We start from the raw sequence: 21078 nt of genomic DNA on the forward strand, positions 1-21078 counted from the left end.
GAGGCACGGAGAAAACGGTGTGCGTGTGCCCAGGAAAGCCATTCTGCGCAGACGGGACTGGTGCCAGCATTTAGGGAGGGGGGGTTTAATGCTCCTAGGATGGTGGGGAAAGGGGCAGCCCCCTTTCACCCTCCCCCACCTCGCAGCCCTCTTCTGGAGGGAGGAAAACCAACCTGAGTCAAGAGACAGGGCTCCCCGCCCCCCGCCCCCCAACACCACAGACCATCATTGCCTTAAAAACGCAGCTTGAGTGTATTAAACATTTCTCCAAAAAATATATCTATAACAACAACATCTCATTGTGCACGAGCTCCGTTCGTTCGAGGGGGCGTTTCCGTTGCGTTTCGGCTCTCGCGGAGCGCGGAAGTCCGGGGTCCGCTGCCCGGCCGGCAAGAGTCCAGAGGCGCAGCCACGCCCCGGGGCGGGAGGGTCAGTCGTGCCGGCGCTTGGAGGGCGGCACCAGGTGGGCGGGCAGTTCCGCGGGCAGCTCGTGCCCCTCCAGCTTGACCTTGATGAGATGGTTGGCGAGGGCGAACTCCTCGTCGTCCAGCAGCCCGTCCCGGTCCACGTCGGCCAGCTTCCAGATCTTGCCCAGCACCGTGTTGGGCAGCTTGGACTTGACCATTTCCTTCTTAGCGCTGGCGCCTGTGATCTTGCCGTTGACGGGCGAGAGGGTGTAGAAGATCTCGTCGTAGGTGGGCTTGTCCTTGCCCACCACCCACTCCAGGTCGTCGATGCCCTCGCCCGCCCCCTCGCCGTAGCCGTGGCCGAAGGGGCCGTTCATGGTGCCCTCGAAGGCGCCGCCCTTCACCACCTGGGTCGGCATCTGGGACTCCTCCTGCCGCACCATCACCATCAGCCGGGCGATGTCGTGGGCCAGCATGTCGTCCACCGCGTCCAGCAGCTTCGGCTTCAGGGGCTGGAACTTGCTGAAGTCTTGAGCCAGGAGCTGCTCCTGCGGAAGCAAAGCGGGGCGGGCGGCAACGTCACACACAGCAGGGAGAGCTGGGTGCCGAACACAGGGCCTTTTCTGCTGTGGCCCCCCTCCCCGTTGTGGAATGAGCCCCCCCAGAGAGGCTTGCCTGGGGCTCTTCGCCGCGCCAGGGAGACCATCTCGTTTTCCCAAGCGTTTTAACCTTTTAACGTTTGGGCCTGAATGCTTGGAGGCGGTCATGGGCTGGAAGAGGAAAAGCAAACTGAAGCTGAATCCAGACAAGACGGAGGGGCTCGCTGTCAAAGGCCACAACCTGGGTTTGGAGGTGTGTCAACCGGTTCTGGATGGGGCTACACTCCCACTGAAAGACTGCGTTCTCAGCTTCTGGATCCGTCGCTCCAAATGACAGCCCAGAAAGATGCGACGGCCAGGAGTGCCTACTATCAGCTTTGGCTGATACGCCAGCTGCACCTCTTCGTAGAGTCGGAAGACCTAAAGATGGTCGTGTACGCGCTGGTAACTTCGAGGCTCGACTTCTGCAATGCGCTCTACATGGGGCTGCCTTCGTGCCTAGTTCAGAAACTTCAACTAGTTCAAAATGTGGCAGCCAGGCTGGTCCCCGGTACATCTAACAGTGACCACATTACACCAGTTTTAAAATCCCTTCACTGGCTGCCACTTAGTTTCCGGGCGAAGTATAAAGTGTTGGTTATCACCTTTAAAGCCCTACATGGTTTGGGTCCAGGCTACCTGCGGGGTCGCCTTCTCCCGTACAATCCGCCCCGCACACTCAGGTCCTCTGGGAAGAACCCATTTCAGCTAGCAAGAACTAGATTAACCGGGCTTTCTCCGCTGTGGCACCCCGGTTGTGGAATGAGCTCCCCAGAGAGGTCCGCCTGGCGCCTACACTGTACTCCTTTCGTCGCCAGCTGAAGACCTTTTTATTCACTCAGTATTTTAACACTTAATTTTAACTTAAATTTAAATTATACTGTTTTAACTCTGTATTTTAACCTTATATCAATTTTGCTGCGTGGTTTTATCCTGGTTGTGCTTTTTATATTGTATTTTGTATTTGTATTTTTAACTTGTTGGTTGTTTTATGATGATTTTAATTTTTGTGAACCGCCCAGAGAGCCTCGGCTATTGGGCGGTATAAAAATGTAATAAATAAATAAATAAATAAATAAACAACTGTTACCCAGAGGACCTTCTCTTCGGCTGCCCCCAGACTGTGGAACGGCCTGCCGGAGGAGATTTGTCAACTTGACAGTCTTTTAGAATTTAAAAAAGCAATAAAGACTGGTCTCTTCCAGCAGGCCTATCCAGTGGAATTTTAGAATGTTTTTAGGATGTTTTAATCACGTATGTTTTAAATCAGTTTTTAATGTGTTGTATGTCGTTTTCGCCTCGATCCAAGTGGAGAGGCAGGTAAGAAATAAATAAATAAATAATTATTATTATTATCATCATCCACCTCTCTATGAAAAATAGTTGTTGGGGTAAGTGCTGAGGCTGCAAGTGTTCCCTAAAGTTCTGGGCTGTTCCCCCACTCCAAACAGGGTCTAACTTCCTCCCTCCAGCGGTCACATGATCTCACAGGGCTGCCGTCTCTTCCTTGGGCCTTTAACCCAGATCCGTACCTGCATCTTACGGAGGTTGGGGAAATCCCCCGGCGAGATCTGGTGCTCCCGCTCAATCTTGAGGTAGATCTCGCCCAGGTTGCTCACCAGCTCCTTCTTCTTGCTCTCCTTCCCAAAGACGTTGGGCATCTCTTTCTTCAGAGAGCTGATGATGTAGGCGTGGACCTGGGGAGGAGAGAGCGGAGGCTGAGAACGGGGCACGCGCGGGACGCCAGCTGCGGAACACGTGTCGTCGCCAGCACCTTCTGAATTAACGCACACACACCGTCTTGCACACCTCCCCTCGGCTTCGAGGGGTCACTCTGAACCTCTACCTGGCTACTATTTGGAGGAGACCTTTAGGGAGGGATCATAGCTCAGAGGCAGAAGCACCTGCGTTGCATGCAGGAGGCCCCAGCTTCGCTCCAGGAAGGGCTAGGATAGAATCCTGCCTGAAACCCTATGTTGCCAGTCAGTGTTGACAACACTGGGCTAGATGGACCTCCTTCCTCCCACCGGGCTCCTGTGGAAGCCAGCCCCATCTCGCTAGGCTGGAGTTCCAGGTGGGTCCCAGCTCCCGACAAGCCGGAGGACCCCTGATTTAGACAGAAGCAGGCACTACCCCGTACGTTCACGCTCTGAGCTGGTGGGCCTAGAGGACCCCAGCCCAGCCCACCCCCAAGAGCGGCTGACCTTAGCTAGCCTGGCCCTCTTGATGAGGTCGTTGAGCTTCCGCAAAGCGGCGTTGCGGGGCAGGGATTGGATGTCTTTGAACAGGTCCTGCTCTTCCGCCTCAAAGAGCTTCCGGTTGTCCGGGATGAGGAGCGGATGGGACCAGAAGGAGCCGATGTAGACCCGCACCACCTCGGGCGTGTTGATGATTTTGCCCAGGGACCACATGAGGGCGCCGTAGACCCGCATCAGCTGCTGCGTCTCGATCTGGTCCGCCTTGTTCAGCACCACTCGGATCTTGTCCTCGTGGTTCTTCAGGGCCTTGATCACCTCCGAGAACTCGTCCGAGATGTCCAGCTTGTGGGCGTCGAAGAGCAGGATGATGCGGTCGACCCGCTCCGCGAACCACTCCAGGACGGCGGCGAAGTCGTAGCCTGCGGGAAACGGAGGCGGCGTTAGGGGTGGGGGGGCCTGGCTGGGGGCCACAGCAGGGACCATGCTTTGCATGCAGAAGGGGCTGGGTTCAATCCACCCCCCCCAGGAATACTATGCTCTACGCAGGACTGGGAGAGCAATTCCCCCAGGGGCGGCGAAGACCAGCCTTCCATGGCTTGTTCCTTCCCTCCTGGCCCTGTTCAAGTGGAAACTGTAGGCTACCTTTCAAGTAAAGCATTCAAGCATCACGACCAAAGGTTCAACAGGAGGGAGGGACCCGGACCAGGCACCAAAAGAGCTTTTTGTGGACCAGAAATCCAGACAGTGTGGCTTAATGGCTAGAGCATTGGACTAGGGCGGGGATGCAGGTTCTCAGAAGCAAATCCAGCCCATCTGGGTTCCCTAGATAGCCACACACCCTTCACCTTCCTCGCCCCGCCCCCTGACCTCCAATCACTGGGCGGTTACCTGGCTGTTGCACAGAGCCAGAAGATGTCCTCTCCACCAGGAGAGCGGGGCTTTGGCAAAGCAAAAGGGCGTTAATCGCCCATTCAAGACCAAGCCGCCTCAAAGCACTTTGTACATGGGCAGAGAACGGTATATTATTGCTGGGAAAATTCATCCCCGCGCGACTGCTGGGGTTGCAGCTCAGCTCAGCTCAGCTCAGCGGGACTGGGGAAGTCCGAGGGCGGTGGACTGGCAGATGACCTCAGCGTCCCTGCTCATGAAAAAGCCCCGGGGCTATGCCCCTGTGAGCCCTTCCCGCATGACCCCATTTGTGCTGAGGTGGAGGAGGAGGAGGAGGAGCAATCCCCAGCCTCGTACCTTCCCCTGCGTCTCTCCAATTTTCCACTCCAGGGGCTCCTTCGCAGGAGAGAAGACGACCAAGGCTACCCTCTGGCTACGGGCTCTTCTTTATCCGTCTCTCCAGAGCTGCTGCTGCTGCATCGAGGCGCCTCTTGCGGGCCCGTTTTGACACATTTCCCAGCACAGACGGAGGAGAGCAGGAAGCACCCCGGGTGCTCCATGGGGCTTCCCTTGTCCTCTTGCTTCCGAGAAAAGCCCTCAACTTCCCTATTTCCCCACTTGCGGTTTTGCTTGTCTAAAGTTCGTCTCGGAGGCCGAGAGCAGGAGGATTTTCGAGGGATTTGGGGGCATGGGGATGGTTGCCAACAGTGCTGCAGTGAGAGAAGGAGAGGTCTGCTAGAGGACGTTCTTCGGCCCAGGGGGCCTCTGAGGAGGGCCAGGATCTCTTCTCGATCCTCCCAGAGGGCAGGACACGGAATAATGGGCTCAAGTTACAGGACGCCAGATTCTGGCTGGACATCAGGAAAAACTGCCTGACGTTTAGAGCAGTATGACAAAACATCAGGAAAAACTTCCTGACTGTTAGAGCAGTACAGGAATGGAACCAGTTACCTAGGGAGGTGGTGGGCTCTCCCACACTAGAGGCCTTCAAGAGGCAGCTGGACAAGCATCTGTCAGGGATGCTTTAGGGTGGATTCCTGCATTGAGCAGGGGGTTGGACTCGATGGCCTTGTAGGCCCCTTCCAACTCTGTTCTGTGATTCTATGATACAAGCCTTCCAATACTCTCACACACGCACGTAATACTCCTCTCCATTTTATCCTCACAACAACAACCCTGTGAGGTAGGTTGGGCTAAGATTCTGTGACTGGCCCAAAGTCATCCAGTGGGCTTCCATGGCCGAGGGGGGACTAGAACCCAGATCTCCGGACTCCCAGTCCAACACTCTTAACCATCACACCACACCCCTTGTCAAGGATCTGCAGCAACAGATAAGAGGGCCTGTCAACCGTTTGACCTTGAGGGCATGGCTTATCTTGTGAACACCCAGGCTGCCGTGAGAGCACTCTTCAAATACTTAAAAGGTTGTCACACCAAGGAGGGCCAGGATCTTTTCTCGATCCTCCCAGAGTGCAGGACACAGAATAATGGGCTCAAGTGACAGGAAGCCAGATTCCGGCTGAATATCAGGAAAAACCTCCTAGCTGTTAGAGCAGTATGACAATGGAACCAAAGGGAGGTTGTGGGCTCTCCCACAGTAGAGGCCTTCAAGAGGCAGCTGGACAACCACCTGTCAGGGATGCTTTAGGGTGGATTCCTGCATTGAGCAAGGGGTTGGACTCGATGGCCTTAGAGGCCCCTTCCAACTCTACGATTCTATGAAACATTCACAGGAAGAAGAGAGGAAGCTGAGTCGTTTACAGAGAAGTGGGCTTTGCACAAGGGCCAGCCGTGGCACGGATTTTGCATTTTGCTCTGAACGTGCAATTTTTAACTGATGGGAAGTTGTGTCAGCACTCGGGCACAGAGTTCTTGGTTCTTGCGCCTGGTTTTCCCCGTGCTTTTTTCCATTTCAGCAGCTGCGCATTTCTGCAGAAGAGGAAAGCAAGCTTTTTCTTTTTCTGCTGCTGCCATCATAAAACAGGGAGACAGGCGCTCCAGCAGATCAGTCAGGTATTGACGAAGACATCCAGCCTTCTGCCCACCCCTAACAAGTCCCAACAATTTAGGCGTCACCTTCGTCCTGCCTCTGGGTTTTGCCCCCAACTTTGTCCCCTTGCTCCAGACGAACTCAACATAGTTGCCCTCGCTGTGCTCAGCAAGATCAGCTGCCCGGAATGATCTTTGATCTGATCTCTGCCCAATTGTAGATAATGGGTTGAAAACAGGAAGAGGGAATTGCCCGATGGGAGCTGCATGTGTGTACGTGTGTCTGCAACTGCAAAGCCAGCAAAAAGCAGAGCTTCAAGTTTTCGCAGGTGGGTAGGAGGGAAAAGAAGCCAGAATGCTGGTGGGGCTCGGGGTGGCTGGGGTTTCTCCTTGTCCACGAAGCTCTTAGAAACTGGAGAAAAGAATTAACTGGAAGGAACAATGGTTTGATCTGGCATAAGGAAGCTAGGTTGGTGAGAAAGGCGAACTTTGCTGCAAAGAATCCTGGCAAATGCGTCCCTGGTCAGATTTCAATGCGCAAGGGACTACCGGCCGGTGTATTGTCTACACCAACCTGCCCCAAACTGGGCCCTCCAGATGTTTTGCCCCACAACTTCCATCATCCTTGGCCACTGGCTCTCCAAGCTGGGGTTGATTAGAGTTGTAGTCCAACACAACTGCAGGGCAGTTGGTTGGGGTAAGGCCAGCAGGGAAGTAGACATCCACATGCTTAAATCGTCAGTCCCAGAGTGCAGGACACGGAATAAGGGGCTCAAGTGACAGGAGGCCAGATTCCGGCTGGACATCAGGAAAAACTTCCTGACTGTTAGAGCAGTATGACAATGGAACCAGTGACCTAGGGAGGTTGTGGGCTCTCCCACACTAGAGGCCTTCAAGAGGCAGCTGGGCAACCCTCTGTCAGTGATGCTTTAGGGTGGATTTCTGCACTGAGCAGGGGGTTGGACTGGATGGCCTTAGGGGACCCTTCCAACTCTAAAATTCTATGATTGTATGACTTCAGTTGGCCATGAACACTGGATGGAACTTTGCTCCATCCAGCTCAGCTTGGCAACAACTCTTCTGGGTTACAGGCAGGATTACACACACACACACACACACACACACACACACACACACATCAGCTCTATTTGAGGATGTGGACAATTGAAGTGGAGAATCCCAGGCGCACTGAAAAGATTCATCACAGATATCCATGAATTTCAAATATGCTCACTTATATCTATATCTGTACTTGCAGGGGGCGTTGCTAGCTGCTCAAAACATTCAGGGGTCAGGCCACAACACTGCATACAGCCTGCATATGCTAATTGATCTACATATGGAAAGTTTAGAAATAATAACTAGGATTTATTTACATTTCACAGAAGGCTAAATAAACCAGCCCATTCATTTCTCGTCCAAATCACCTCAAATAAAAGTAGTTCTATTAATGTGCATCTCGGCTCCAGATCATCCCAAATCTGTAAGGTCCTCTTCAAGGACAGCTAATCTGCAATCTTCCCCTTTTCCCACATTCGGGTCAGGGTGTTCCAGCATGTGAAATAGTTTTGGGGGGCCGGTTCCCACAGGACCTTCTGCATGATAAAGCTTGCATTGTATCATGAAGTATAATGGCCTCCCGCAAAGGCCACAACTCAGGATACAACTCACGACAAACCACCAACACACACACATACACACACACACATACACACACACACACAGAACGTGGTTCACCCAGGTCACGGTGCAGGATAGCAACCAGTTAGCCGCAGGGGAAACGGTCTACATTCCATTCCAGTTTCGCCAGTCCAGCGCACAGGACTGACAAAGCCCTTCAACAGCCTTTTAAGCACCCGGCTGTACAGTAAAGAAAAAGCAAAACAGGGGATTTTCCAGTTCTTTCAATGCTTTTCTTTTTAGCTCTGGGAAATGGAGAAGTCCGGGTTTGTGTTGCAGTGTGGATTAAACCTCCGGGACAAGGGCGGCGAAGCACGGACTGGGCACAAAGACCGGGGATGTTTTTAGGGAACCGAGGAGGAGGGACAGCCCTGTCTTAACCCAAGGGGAAGTTGCGAGGAATTGGCCAGAGAGGAACTTTGCCTAAGGCACGTTGACACCAAGGCTCAGCTGCTGCCAGGGAAGAGGTCACCAGAGGCCGAGCCTTTCCCACGGGCAGAGATTGGCACACGCCAGCAGAGAGGGAAGCCTCCCCGCTCACCCCGAGAGCTCCACGTTCGTCCCGGCCCCTGTCATAGAGTGGCACAAGATTACCAAACTAGGCTTGCAAGAACGGCCCAGGTTGCACAACACACTACTGCCTTACCAGGGCTTGTCTGGCAGAGGATTGAACAAACCATGGTTTGTTTATTCAATTCCTGGCTCATCTGCTTCCCTTGCTCCGATGGCTCCGAGTCCACACACACGTAACAAGAAGCCATAGTTTAAACAACCTGACAATAATCCAGGGGTTCTCTTCCTTGGTGGTTTGTGGTTAACAAACCATGGTTCGCACACTGCGACAACCCAGAATCGGACAACACACCACTGGTTAGCATTATGCACAAGCCGGAACGGCGAGTCATGACCCCAGGCGTGGAATCTCCTATTTCCATCGCCAAAGCTGCAGGCGCTTGGCAGTGCGGGGGAAATGCTCTCCCCACAGTCAAGGGCACACAGGCTCTGAAGTGGAACCACATCCTTGCACTGCCATAAAGGAGAAAGTCTGCTAATGGGAATTCCCCAGCACTGGCTTGCCAGGAATGTTTAGCACAGAATTCAGGGAGGGCCTCTGATTAAGCAAAGATGTGAGGGGCAGCCAGAAACTGGCATGCAGGCCGCAGCCCAGGAGTGGCCAGGAACGGGGCCAGGTGCCTGACAGAGGTACGTGCAGAAATTGCTCTGTTGGAGGGCGAGGAGAGGCCGAGGAGCTCACACATCTCAGGTGCTACAAGCAAGATCCGGTGGGCACGCACGCACGCACGGACAGCCTAAACACCCTAAAGCAGCCTTCCTCAACCTGGGGTGCTCCAGATGTGTTGGACTACAACTCCCAGAATGCCCCAGGCTGGGGCATTCTGGGAGATGCAGTCCAACACATCTGGAGGGCCCCAGGTTGAGGAAGGCTGCCCTAAAGCTCCCTCTCAGTGGAAACCAGGGACACCCCCACCCCCCTCATGATCGGCAGTGAATCTGAAAAGGACGTTTCCCCGCAAACTAAGGTCTGCCTCTTGCTTTCCATAAGAGCCTATTGAATCGAGAGGTGTGTGTTTTTCCACGCTCCAGTACCAAGCTAGAACATTTCCTTCGTACACAAAAGTTCCTGGGCTCAAACTTCAGGGAATTCCAGGAAGGCTCTTGCATGAAAACCCGGAAAGCCTCAACCATCCATGCCCAGAGGTCTGACTGCCATGGAAGGAAGCTTCCTCTGTTCCTTACATGCCCCGGTTTGTCCTGACCCTGACTTTGGGATGTGTCGGAACGAAGGTGCGGACATTTGGCTTCTGAAGCGGCCTGCCTCCAAAGGCTGCGTCCAAGACTCCCTACACTCACACACGCTACACTCACGGACACGGAATAACGAGCTCAAGTTAAAGGAAGCCAGATTCCAGATGGACATCAGGAAAAACTTCCTGACTGTTAGAGCAGTACGACAATGGAACCACCAGTGACCTAGGGAGGTTGTGGGCTCTCCCACAATCGAGGCCTTCAAGAGGCAGCTGGACAACCATCTGTCAGGGCTGCTTTAGGGTGGATTCCTGCGTTGAGCAGGGGGTTGGACTCCATGGCCTTGTAGGCCCCTTCCAACTCTGCTATTCGATGATGCTATGATTCTATCCGGGCTGGCGGATTTGCAGGTTTTCCAATTCCCCGAAACGTCTCCAGGTAGCCTCCTGCAGGCTGGAACATCCTGGCCAAGGGGTGGAAAAAGTGAGGGTCTGACTCCTGAACAATAGGAGCGCCCCCCACCCTACCCCGCCCCGTGGACGACAGCTTCCTATGAGTCAGCCTGCTCGGCCGCGAAAGCGTTTACATCACCACTGGCTGCAAACAGTTGATGCAAAACGTTCGCTGCCAATGAGGTTCCTGGCCTGCCACATTCTTTCCAAGAAGCTGTGATAACAAGCAGAAAGCTGTAGGGCAAGACTGGACACCCCCAGGCGTCCCTGCTCCATCAAGGTGGACATTCCTCTGGTTCCGTGCAGAAGGTATAAAGGCAGAGGCGCAAAGGTATTTCTGCTGCCGGCACCGCTATCACGCGGGGAGACTTTGCAGAACTTGCATCCAACCGGTGAGGTGGGTTTTTCTGGACAACTGTTCCACCTTCCAAGATCAGCGGAAGTCCGATTTAGCATGCTTTATTTACGTTTAGCAACCTCAAAAAGGTACGCCGTGTTCCCTTTACACGTGGTGTCAGCATCGAGAACGTTTGTTTTCACCCAACAGCCCAAAGTATTTGACCAAAGTATTTTATTAGAAGAAAACATTCAATAATGTTGGCTTTGTGCGCTTTAAATGTCATATTCAAACGAAGCACAAATCTCTCTGCGTTACCTAGATTTCAACAGCGTAATCCCATGCCAATTTACTCAGAAGTAAGCCCCATTGAACCAACAGGGCTTACTCCCTAGTAATTGTTTGGGACTGCAGTCCAGGAGGACGAGGAGCAAACGAAAGCCTGGAAAGGGGTTAACATACTAATTCCAGCAGGCCTGAAGAAGAAATCTATGTGCTTCCTTGTCACCTGGAGACAAGTTGACCACGTTTAACTGGAGATGGATCCTTTCCCATGACGCTACTTGATTTATTACATTCATTCATGACAGCACCAAGTGACTGTAGGAGCGATGAATCTCCCAAAGCAGGATGCTGTCAGTGGAAAATTGTGACAGTAGAAAGTTTTCCACCCCACAACAGCACAGGAGGCCATTCTGACCTCTTAGCATCCTGGCAAACGTGGACGGACTGTCCAAGTCAACACCTTACAGCTCTTTGGCCTGGGGATGGGTAGGTGGAGGGGGGCAGCAGATTTATCTTGGGTTTCTTCCAACACTTAGACCACACTTCTGAGGAAATGCAGCTCCAAGAGTTACACTCCAATCAATGCCGAATTCAGCCCCCCTGTGCCGTATAGAAGGCAATTGCGTTCGCCCACACTACAGAATTACATTCGCCCACACCAACAAGCCAATTCTAGAATTGCATTCGCCCACACTAACCAGGATTGCATTCGCCCACACTAACCAGCCAATTCTAGAATTGCATTCGCCCACACTAACCAGGATTGCATTCGCCCACACTAACCAGCCAATTCTAGAATTGCATTCGCCCACACCAACAAGCCAATTCTAGAATTGCATTCGCCCACACTAACCAGGATTGCATTTGCCCACACTAACCAGCCAATTCTAGAATTGCGTTCGCCCACACTACAGACTTGCATTCGCCCACACAAACCAGGATTGCATTCGCCCACACTAACAAGCCAATTCTAGAATTGCATTCGCCCACACTAACCAGGATTGCATTTGCCCACACTAACCAGCCAATTCTAGCCATTTTCATCACCACCAGGAGCAGGTCTTTGGTAAAGTTAATGGCGCCTAACTCTCCACACAAGACCAGGCCACCCCAAACTTCTTTGCATAACTCTGGGCAGGCTGTCCTACACTTTGCCGTGCCAGAGGCTCGAGGTGGTCTGTCCGACCTAACGCCCCTCTTTCAAAGCGGTCCATAAGCCAAATGAATTGCCATGTGTGAGTCCTTTTGTCCTTGGGCGGGGGGGTGGGGGGGAAGCTAAAGCAGAGTCTGAGCACCACATCCTGATTTCTTGCTTGCTGGGGTCAGGCAAAGCCTTATCGCTGATCAACAGAATTTCCTGCTAGCGGCCAGGGAGAAGAGTGGAGGAGGGTGGGATTTTGAGTAGGCAACGGAGGCAGTGAGAAAAGATTTCCCTTCCAACTCACTGTGCCGGGAATGGGGCACAGCCGTCATGGCTCTTCCGTGTCCTTTTTGGTAAAGGGGGAAAAGAATTTGCTCCAAAGACAGCGAGATCACAGATCCTTTCCTAGAGAGGAAGGAATGGGTACTGCCAGGGGTTGGAGGCTCTAAGCTGAACTGGGTGTGTCCCAAGACATGGAGGAAAGATCGCAGCTGGAGACAGGGGCCTCGGAGAAAGAGGCTATTTTTAGGCCCCCTCCATGATCCAGCGCTTGGCAGGAACAACGACTCGCTGTCATCTCTGCACGAGACGCTGCCTTCTTCTGTCCCAGAAGACCCAAGACTGGAAGGCAGGTTTCCTGAAATCCAGAACGCTTATTCCTTCCTGGCACAAGGATCTTTGGCAGAGATGCGGACCAAACCAGGAGCAGAGGCAGCACGAAATCCTCGCCGTGCCAGCCGCATATTTCTAGACCACGCCTGGAAACTTTAGCTTGGGGAGGGGAGGGGGAGTTTCCTCCGAGGAGGACAGTGCTGTCGGCCAACGGCGCAGAAAACACACCCACCCACACACACACACCCCACCACCAAACAGCTATTTTCTGCCCCTCCCAGACAGGGCAACATTTCAAAGCATGCCCACCAACCCCCAGTAAGGCATCCTGGAACAAGAGGATTCCAGCCTTCTACAGTCACCAACAAGGCCTAGAAAGTCTATTGACCCTTTGGGGCCATTTTCCCTATTTGGGCACGTCGCTTGACTGCATTTCGGAGACGCTCTCGGGCGGTCGCAAAAGGGAGCAGGGCTCAAATTGGGATCCCAGGAGAACTTGAGTTTCAGCATCCCTGCTGTTGACCCACTTCCTTTGGGCCTCTGACACAGATTTGGCACCAAACGGTGCATCGGTTACCCGGATGAAAGCCTTACCTCTGCTTATCCGTTGCTTCTCTCCAGATAGGATCCCCGGGGTGTCAATTATGCTGATGCTGTCTAGAACAGGATTGGGTAACTGGGCACACATGAATCTGGAACGAGGAAGAGAGGAAGGGAAGTTAAGCAACGTTTTCAGGCACAGAGGGAGGATAGAGAAAGAGAGACGAGGGTCCCACCCACCCCGGAACATAGGAAACTGACATTGGCCCTTCCAGCGCTGTGAGGTAGAACATTTCATGATGCTTAATTTTCCTCCTGATTCTCACCACCACTTCATAAGTTCATTATAGTAACAACGAACAGATGCTAATTGCAAATGTGATCGTTATGAAAGCCTGACAATTCCAAAGTTGTAACTAATGCTTTTCAGGCGATTATCCTAGCAAGTAGGAGAGACGGGAGACGTACATCACTGAGATAAATATAGAAGTCTGAGGGCAAATTAAGTCTTGATAGTGAAACTGAAAGGCCCCAATAACCACGCTGGAAGAAAGATGAACTCTGTTGAAACAGATCCGTGGCTGTCAGCATACCTTGCGCAGTTCTTTGGGTTGCTAACATTTATTCATGCATTAACAGAATCTTTGTCCCTCCCACCCCTTAAATTTAAACCATGTAAAGGAAGTACATCCTATTGCTGTTAAATTTTTTTTACAAGCATTCCAATTAAAATATCTACATAATTTAACATTTAAATCTCATTGTGCTTTAATTGCCCCCCTCCACCTCAAATAGGTGAAATACTTGTGGTATATTGGAACAAAAAATGTTCACATGGGGGTTGTTTCTTTTTTAGCTTTGTTATTTACTAAATACAAGTAAAATAAACAGGCAAAATTAGGTCACTCTATAGGACAGAGGTGGGAAGAAGGTAAACCTCCAGATGTTTTGGGCTGAAATTCCCAGAAGCCCCTACCAAAAGCAGAACCGTTCAGACATCACCACGGCTGTGTTCACACAACACAACAAGCCACAGTACAGCTTGAGAATGGGTTGTTGCTGAATCATGGATTGTTGCATTGTGTGAACCCGGCCATGCTAACAAACTATGGTTTGTTAACCATCAACAACCCACGAAGAGAACCCATGGTTTGTTAGTGGGTTGTGAAGTCTGGGTTGCTCGTGGTTAAGAAACCACGGTTTGTTAGCACGGCTGGTTTCACACAACAACCCACAACTCAACACCAACTCCCACTCAGCCTGTATTGTGGCTTGTTCTGCTGCGTGAAGCAGGTCACTGTACCACAAGCAGAGAGCACAGAGGGAACATGGGAATAGGTATCAAAGGAGAGTAGACAGGAATAAGTGTCATTTGGAGGCATAATTCCCAACCATCAATCAACACAGGAGGCTGATTTGACCTGGCCAAAGTATTTGTGCCCCTGAGCCACAGGGCTTGCAAGTTTTCACACCCCAGACCCATCTCTCGCTGTTCCACTCTTAGCAAACTTCGTATCTTCTGCTTTTCAAAACGCTGAACAAAAAGGAAGTGATGGGAAACTCCTGAGAGAGTGATAGAGAGGTTCCTGGCAGGCAGGCGGTCGGATTTGGGCAGCCTCGGGGACAGTTCCTGCAGCACACGCGTTGCTCACCTAACGCCCTCCAAACATACTTTGCTACAACCCCCAGCCAACCCGGCCAGTGGGCTGTTCATAAAGTCCAGAAACTCCCCCCACATACATACACACACACCACACACCATCACATTCCCATTTTGGAGTTTGGGATACGAGTCTTCAGAAGCTATGCTATTCGGCTTAGAGAGCAACCTGACAGACGGACCTACAGAAAAAGCCTCCCCTGGCTTCAGCAGAAGATGTGCATTTATTTTATTACTGACACACGCCGCCTTGCATGCTAAAAAGCCGTCGAAGTGCTGTGCATGCACAATCCTATGCCTTTTTAGACAGAAAAGCACCCTACAATTCCCAGCTAGGTGGATACTACCAGCGCATGGCTTGCCGTTGGTCCTCCGGTCCTACTTCAAAATGGTGCTCTACAGATGTGTCGGACTGCAGCTCCCATTACCCCCTAGCCTGGCAGACGCTGGGAGTTGAAGTCTAACACATCGGAAGGATGGAGTGCGTCTTCTCAGCATGCCTGAAACAGAGGCACCATGTTCACACAGAACCACCACCAAAGACAGAAAAAGGGTGGAGAATTCTGGGTTATAATTCACAAGCAAACTCCGGTATCGCTGAACTAACCAGAAACTCTCCGGGTAGCGAAAACGTATCGTTGTAGCTGAACTGGGGACTCCTGACTTGGCTTCCCTCCCCAACGAGCAAGCTGGGATTTGTTCTTGGTTTGGGAATAGCAAGCCAAGTTGTAACACTAAGTTTTGGCTGCCCGGACAGTTTCCGGTTCGTTCCGCTACGCCCGTTGGTGGGAGGAGCCGGGGTGGGAGCTGGCTTGTGAATTATAAGCCAGAATTCCCAGCCATTCTGGCAAATTGGTTTGTGTGAAGGTAGTCCAAGTTAGGCTGACTTTCTCTTTAGAAACACGAGATATGCTCTTATGACTTCGCAGGGTGCATTTTCTTGCGGGAGGGAAGAAGGCACGGATGGACTGCTCTCCATGCCCTAAAGCGCCTGCACCTTACACCTGCAAGCAAAGGAGGCTTTCCTTCCCAGGTGACGCTCAAGGTCACTGTGAGAGCACAGTTTGGGCCACTGCAAAAACACACACACACACACACAGACTCATTGCATTGTCCATTTGGGAATTTGCTTGAGAATTTGCCCTGCAAACCACAGGGAAGACAACAACTAAATCGCTCTAACTCCTGACCTCGATTCTTTCCCTTCAGGGCACCCACATGACAACAGGGCCAACACCGCACGGAGCATGGCGCTCCTCAAGGACTCCACCAGCCTGGATAACCCCCACAGGGCTCTCCCGAGGACCCTCCGGCAACGAGACACCCTCACCCAATCCAGCCGGCCAGCATGACCCCGGAAGGACTAAAAACGCTGCAGGGTCGGGCTGGAAAGCATGACTACATTGCCGAGCAAGTGAAGGTTAAGACGAGACCAGGGAAGTTACAGGGAGTATTAATTGCCTGCCCCCTTACAAGACCCTAGACATCCCGAGAAGGGCAAATCAAGCTGCCAATGCAACACTAGGCCAAAGACCTTGCACAGGCAGGCAAGGCAGCAGCACTCACCTGACTTGGGTGCACATGGACCCAGTTTTGAACCTTGGGCAGGCAGGTGGGTTGGAGAAGAGGGCTACAGCTTAAAAATAATTTTTGGAGCTCAAGGATTGGCTCTTTGCATGCACAAGATCTGAAGTTCAAACCCCTGGCAGTCCCAGGTAAGGGACCTGCTGAGAGCCACTGCCTGTCAGTGCAGGAAACACTGGCCTAGATGGAACGAGGGCCTGCGTAGGGTTTGCCCCTAGCACTACCAAAAAGACATTATCCAGGTTTCCCATCTTTTACCCCTTAATGCAGCCTTCCTCAACCTGGGGCGCTCCAGATGTGTTGGACTGCACCTCCCAGAATGCCCCAGCCTGGCTGGGGCATTCTGGGAGTTGTAGTCCAACACATCTGGAGCGCCCCAGGTTGAGGAAGGCTGCCTTAATGGATCTCCAGCGGTAAGAAGGGGGGAACTGGGCAGAAGCAGCAATACAGGACGGTTACAAGGGCAAGAGGACGACATTTTACGTGAATGAGGCAGGGCAACGCAAAATTGAGGTTTGGAAGCTCCCACGGTATTAGGTTGCTTCAAGCAATGCACACAGGAGGAACTACTCAAACTTTTCTCTCTGCCCCAAAAGCAATGAAGCAGCGTTCAGAGTCTCAGTAAGAACAGAATTCAGAGGGGCGTGGCTGGATGACTTATTTGAGTGCAAGGATTGGGGAGGCCGGGGAGAGATTGCTACGTTTTCCCCGGTGTAACATTAACTAGGAGGCACACATTCCTCCCTTGAACTCCCAAAGTGTTTCGGCAGCGAGGGCATCCGCCCGAATTCCAGGCCGTCACCAAACCTCTGACCTATGTCCGCCGGAACCCTCCAACCCCCCCCCCCCCTCAATGTTGATTCTTCTCATTCGGAAAGGAAGTTCTGGCTGCCCAAACTCACATCCAGTTAGGGACGGAAGACATTGCTATTTGGGTGCCGGTTCAATATTGCGCAGTGTAAAATTCCACACACACAGGCTTAAGCTTCGGATTTTAAGCAGAGGAAAAACACAGAGGGGGTCACCGAGGAAAGGAGTCCGCTACACAACCACGCCAAGGATTGGGGCGGTGAAGGACTATCGGTACAAAACCCTAGCGCCAGAGGCACAAAAAAAATTTCAGGCAATTGCACACATGTACACACCCCTTCATGGCTGCAAGAATTAAGGACTAAATTAATTTAGGGGTTTAGCCAGCCACGCCCTCTACCGGGACACTCCATTACCTCCCTGACAGCATTCCAAGTGTGCTCCATCCCCATTGACCTCTTTCATACCCTTTACTTTGGGGGATTCTGTCCCCGCTCAATTTGGCTGTTTCGTATCCATTCGATGTTCCCCCTAAAACCTTTGTACTTCTCCTTGGGTTCCCAGAGAGCTATTCCTTCCCACCTGTGCATGGGTGGTGCTGTTCTGGCTAAGTAAGGATTGGCACTCACCAGTGGACATTACTAATAGAGGGAACGATAGACCAGTTGCTTCCTTATGAACTCAGAAAGCCGGTCTACATGTTCAGCCTCCTCTGCCCAACCGAAGGCTTCCTTGCTGCCTCAACAGGAGAAGAGCTTTGAGAGAAAAGGGAGCATGATACAGATAAAGCAGCGAAAATCTGGAATAACACAAGCTCCTGCTGCAAAGAGGCCAGAAGGAGACGCAAGTCCACGCTGCATGGTGGGGCAGACAGTGGCTACCAATTTGGGCCACGTTACAAGCTTAAATGCCCAGTAAGGCTACACCAACAGCACCAAGTTCGAGGGGGAAAGGAAACGGAGCCGAGTGGATTCACTTTGGGGTCAGTCAGCATCATACCACCCAAGAGGGAAAGCCCTGGAAAAATGGTCAGACACACCCCAAATTGTGAGCCAGGCAGAGGTGGGGAGGGTAAAGGAATTGGATGACCCCTGCACAGGGCTGGACACAGGAATTGGCATCGGCACTTCGAGGTCACGGTGAGAAAACACTGCAAAGGGTCACCACGCTACAACATAGTTTCGCTTCTGGGAAGTTCATGGTGCCACTCCACTCCACCACTGGTGCCCTATATTCCCTTGCACAGTCCTCACCCTTTGAACGGGATTTTAATGTTATGATTGCGCCTGTGAACGTTTACATATCCCCCGCTGCCTCCAAGGAGCTCAGGGGGCACGCAGGAGCTTGTCCCGCCCACCTTTTTATCTGTACAGCAACCCTAAAAAGCGAGGTCAGGCTGAAAGGTCACCAGGATATTGCCGCTTTAAAGCTCTGACTGCCAGTACCTAAGGATTAGGGGAAACGCGTCCACCTTTTAGCAGGGGGGAAAAACACACACAGACACACGTCAGGAAGCAGTTAAGAGGTTGGTGATGAGGGGGAAGAGGGAGGGGCATGGGGAAGGGGCGTGGCCATCAGCGGAAGCCCAGAAGAGGACAAATTTGACACCCCTCTCCCCAAGTATTTGGGCCCCAAGCCTGAAATAGTTCTGCAATATGGGGTGGGTGGGCGGGTGTTACCCCATATTACCTCTCAGGCCTTTTTCTCACCAAGGGATGGGACATTCACCCATCACCACAGCGCTGCAATAAGGTTTCTGGGATGTGCCCACGATTAGGGCGAGACCCGGATTTAACCCCCTGGTCAGCCACCGAGAACCTTTGGACTAATCACACGCGGTCTGCCTACCAGGGTTGTTGTGAAGACGAAATTCCAGGTTGTTTGGAAAGAGCCACACATCGCTATCTGAGACCAAGTCAGGCTATCAATGGCAAACTAGGACTTAATTTATTTATTGCTTATTTACAATATTTATAAACCACTCCAGAGATATTTATAAACCACTTTGGAGAGGTGAACAGCAAATAGAATTATTAATGCTAAAATTACTATTTTTAAAGGAAACGAGAGTTCTGATAAAACTCAAGGAAAGCTTCCTGAAGTAACGGTGACCTACAACGGCAGGGAATTCCCCGGCAAGGGGGCCACCACAGCGAAGGCCATAGGTCCACGTGGGACCACCAGGGGCATGCCCATGCGCTACCTCCAGTATCAGAGGATACTGTACAGTATTGCTGGGGAACATGGGCAGGAGGGTGCTGTTGCACACCGGTTCTGCTTGTGGGTTTTCCGTGCTGGTTGGGGAGTGCTGGGAACTATAGTCCTTCCTTCAGTCTAAACATACATAAAATTGCGCCCTAAGGTGAGAATTGCGCTCCAAGACGTGAGCAGAGCCCTGGACTAGGTGGACCCTTGTTCTGATCCAGCCGGGCTCTTCTGATGTTCTTATGCTCACTTATGCTCAGGGCTGTCGGAGGGCTTCGGCTATTGGGTGGCATAGAAATGCAATAAATAGGATTTCAAGGAGGGGCCTTCCTCAGCCCTCTCCGGAGATGGGACCTGGGGTGAACCCCTGCCCCAGGCCTTTGAAGGAAAGGCAGGGAAAACATAGAATAGCAGAGCTGGAAGGGGCCTACAAGGCCATCGAGTCCAACCCCCTGCTCCATGCAGGAATGGAGAGGAGTTCCCTGCTCGTGGAAAGCTAGCAGTCCGGGGAGAGGGGAGAGGAGGGAGGAGGGAAAGGAGGAGGGGAAGGAGGAGGGGCGGTCCAGCCCTGCCTGCCTGTCTGCGCCCGGACACGTATGCACGGGGCGCTGCCCCGACGGCTGCGCCCCCGCACCTACCTGTTGAGGAAGGCGTTGCCGAAGGCGTTGAGCTTGCGGAAGGGGCGCCGCGGGTCCACGACCAGCGCGTTGCCCGGGATGACGCCCTCGGTCTCGCCGCCCATGACGGCGATGAAGGAGTCGGTGGTGGGCTCGGGCCCGATGCGCATGCCGGGGAAGTCCTGCTCCAGCAGGTGCCGGATGAAGGTGGTCTTGCCGGTGCTGTACTGGCCCACCAGCAGCACCATGGGCTTGCTCTCCCAGTCGGCGGGCTCCAGCGCCGGCGAGTGGAAGTCGTGGAAGCGGTAGTGCTCCTCCAGCGGCAGCAGCTTGCCGGCGTACAGCTGCTTCAGCCCCTCGGACACGGTGCGGAACAGCTCGGGCTCCTTGCGGCGCCGCGCGTCGCGGCTCACCCAGCTGAACATGGCCGAGGTCAGCCCTACTGCGGGCGAGGGAGAAAGGAGGGGAGAAGAAGAGGAGGAGCGGGGGGGGAGGGCGCGTTATAGGCGGGGGCGGCCCCGGGTTCAAGAGCGCTACAGGCGGCCGGCGGGAGGGGCGGGGCCCAGAGCGCGAGGAGTTCCAGGAGCCGCCGGCAGCGGAATGCGCCGCACACGCCGCGAGCCACGCCGCGCCTCCGCCTTTATATAGCCTCCGCCGCACGCGCCACGCCCACCCGCTCGCGGATTGGCTCCCGCCCCGCCGTCCCCGCCCTCCCCCTTTTCCGGTGGCGCCCTACGTGCTATCAAGGCGGGGCTGGAGACCCCGCCCCCCAACCTAGAGCTAAGAAAGTAAGAGGTGACTTTCAGGAATGAACTCCGAGACGGATTTGCGTATTATTATTTTTTTCATGATGGGTGTCCTCTTGGCAAGTTTGACTACAGCGCCCAGCATCCACAAGCCAGCCTAAGTTCAGGGATGCTGGGAGTCTTAGTCCGAACCATGTAGGAATTAATTTGAGGCCTTGGGGACAGGGAGAAGAGATTGAAAATAAAACAGCGAGTGCCTCTGAGCATACACAGAGTGCTTTCCCTGAGGTTTAATAGCCATATTATTAATTGACTGATTGCATTTCTATACCATCTGTCTCACCCGCAGACCACATACATATGGGAGTGAGGCTTTCTGTCTCGATAATTATATGTTGAAGCTGGTTCCTGCTTCTCTACTCTTTATTTTCTAGTTCCTTATTTCACGGAAAGTTGCACAAGCAGTCAGAATAAGGAACGGAAGTTTACCATTCAAATATTGTTTGCCATCTGGTTAATAAT

At 52.7% G+C, this 21078-nt stretch overlaps 1 protein-coding gene across 1 annotated transcript; it reads right to left on the reverse strand.

The window, feature by feature from the left end:
* Window positions 1-228: 228 nt before the first annotated feature.
* EHD1 (EH domain containing 1) lies at window positions 229-20343 on the reverse strand. The gene is made up of 5 exons (XM_063146196.1): window positions 19832-20343; window positions 12989-13086; window positions 3250-3662; window positions 2578-2742; window positions 229-955 (listed from the first exon to the last, which is right to left on the reverse strand). The coding sequence occupies exons 1-5, from the start codon at window positions 20233-20235 to the stop codon at window positions 431-433; spliced, it is 1605 nt and encodes a 534-aa protein (XP_063002266.1). The 5' UTR covers window positions 20236-20343; the 3' UTR covers window positions 229-430.
* Window positions 20344-21078: the final 735 nt, after the last annotated feature.

The sequence above is a fragment of the Elgaria multicarinata genome, chromosome 21 (assembly GCF_023053635.1).
Source record: "Elgaria multicarinata webbii isolate HBS135686 ecotype San Diego chromosome 21, rElgMul1.1.pri, whole genome shotgun sequence".
Taxonomy (NCBI): Eukaryota; Metazoa; Chordata; class Lepidosauria; order Squamata; family Anguidae; genus Elgaria; species Elgaria multicarinata.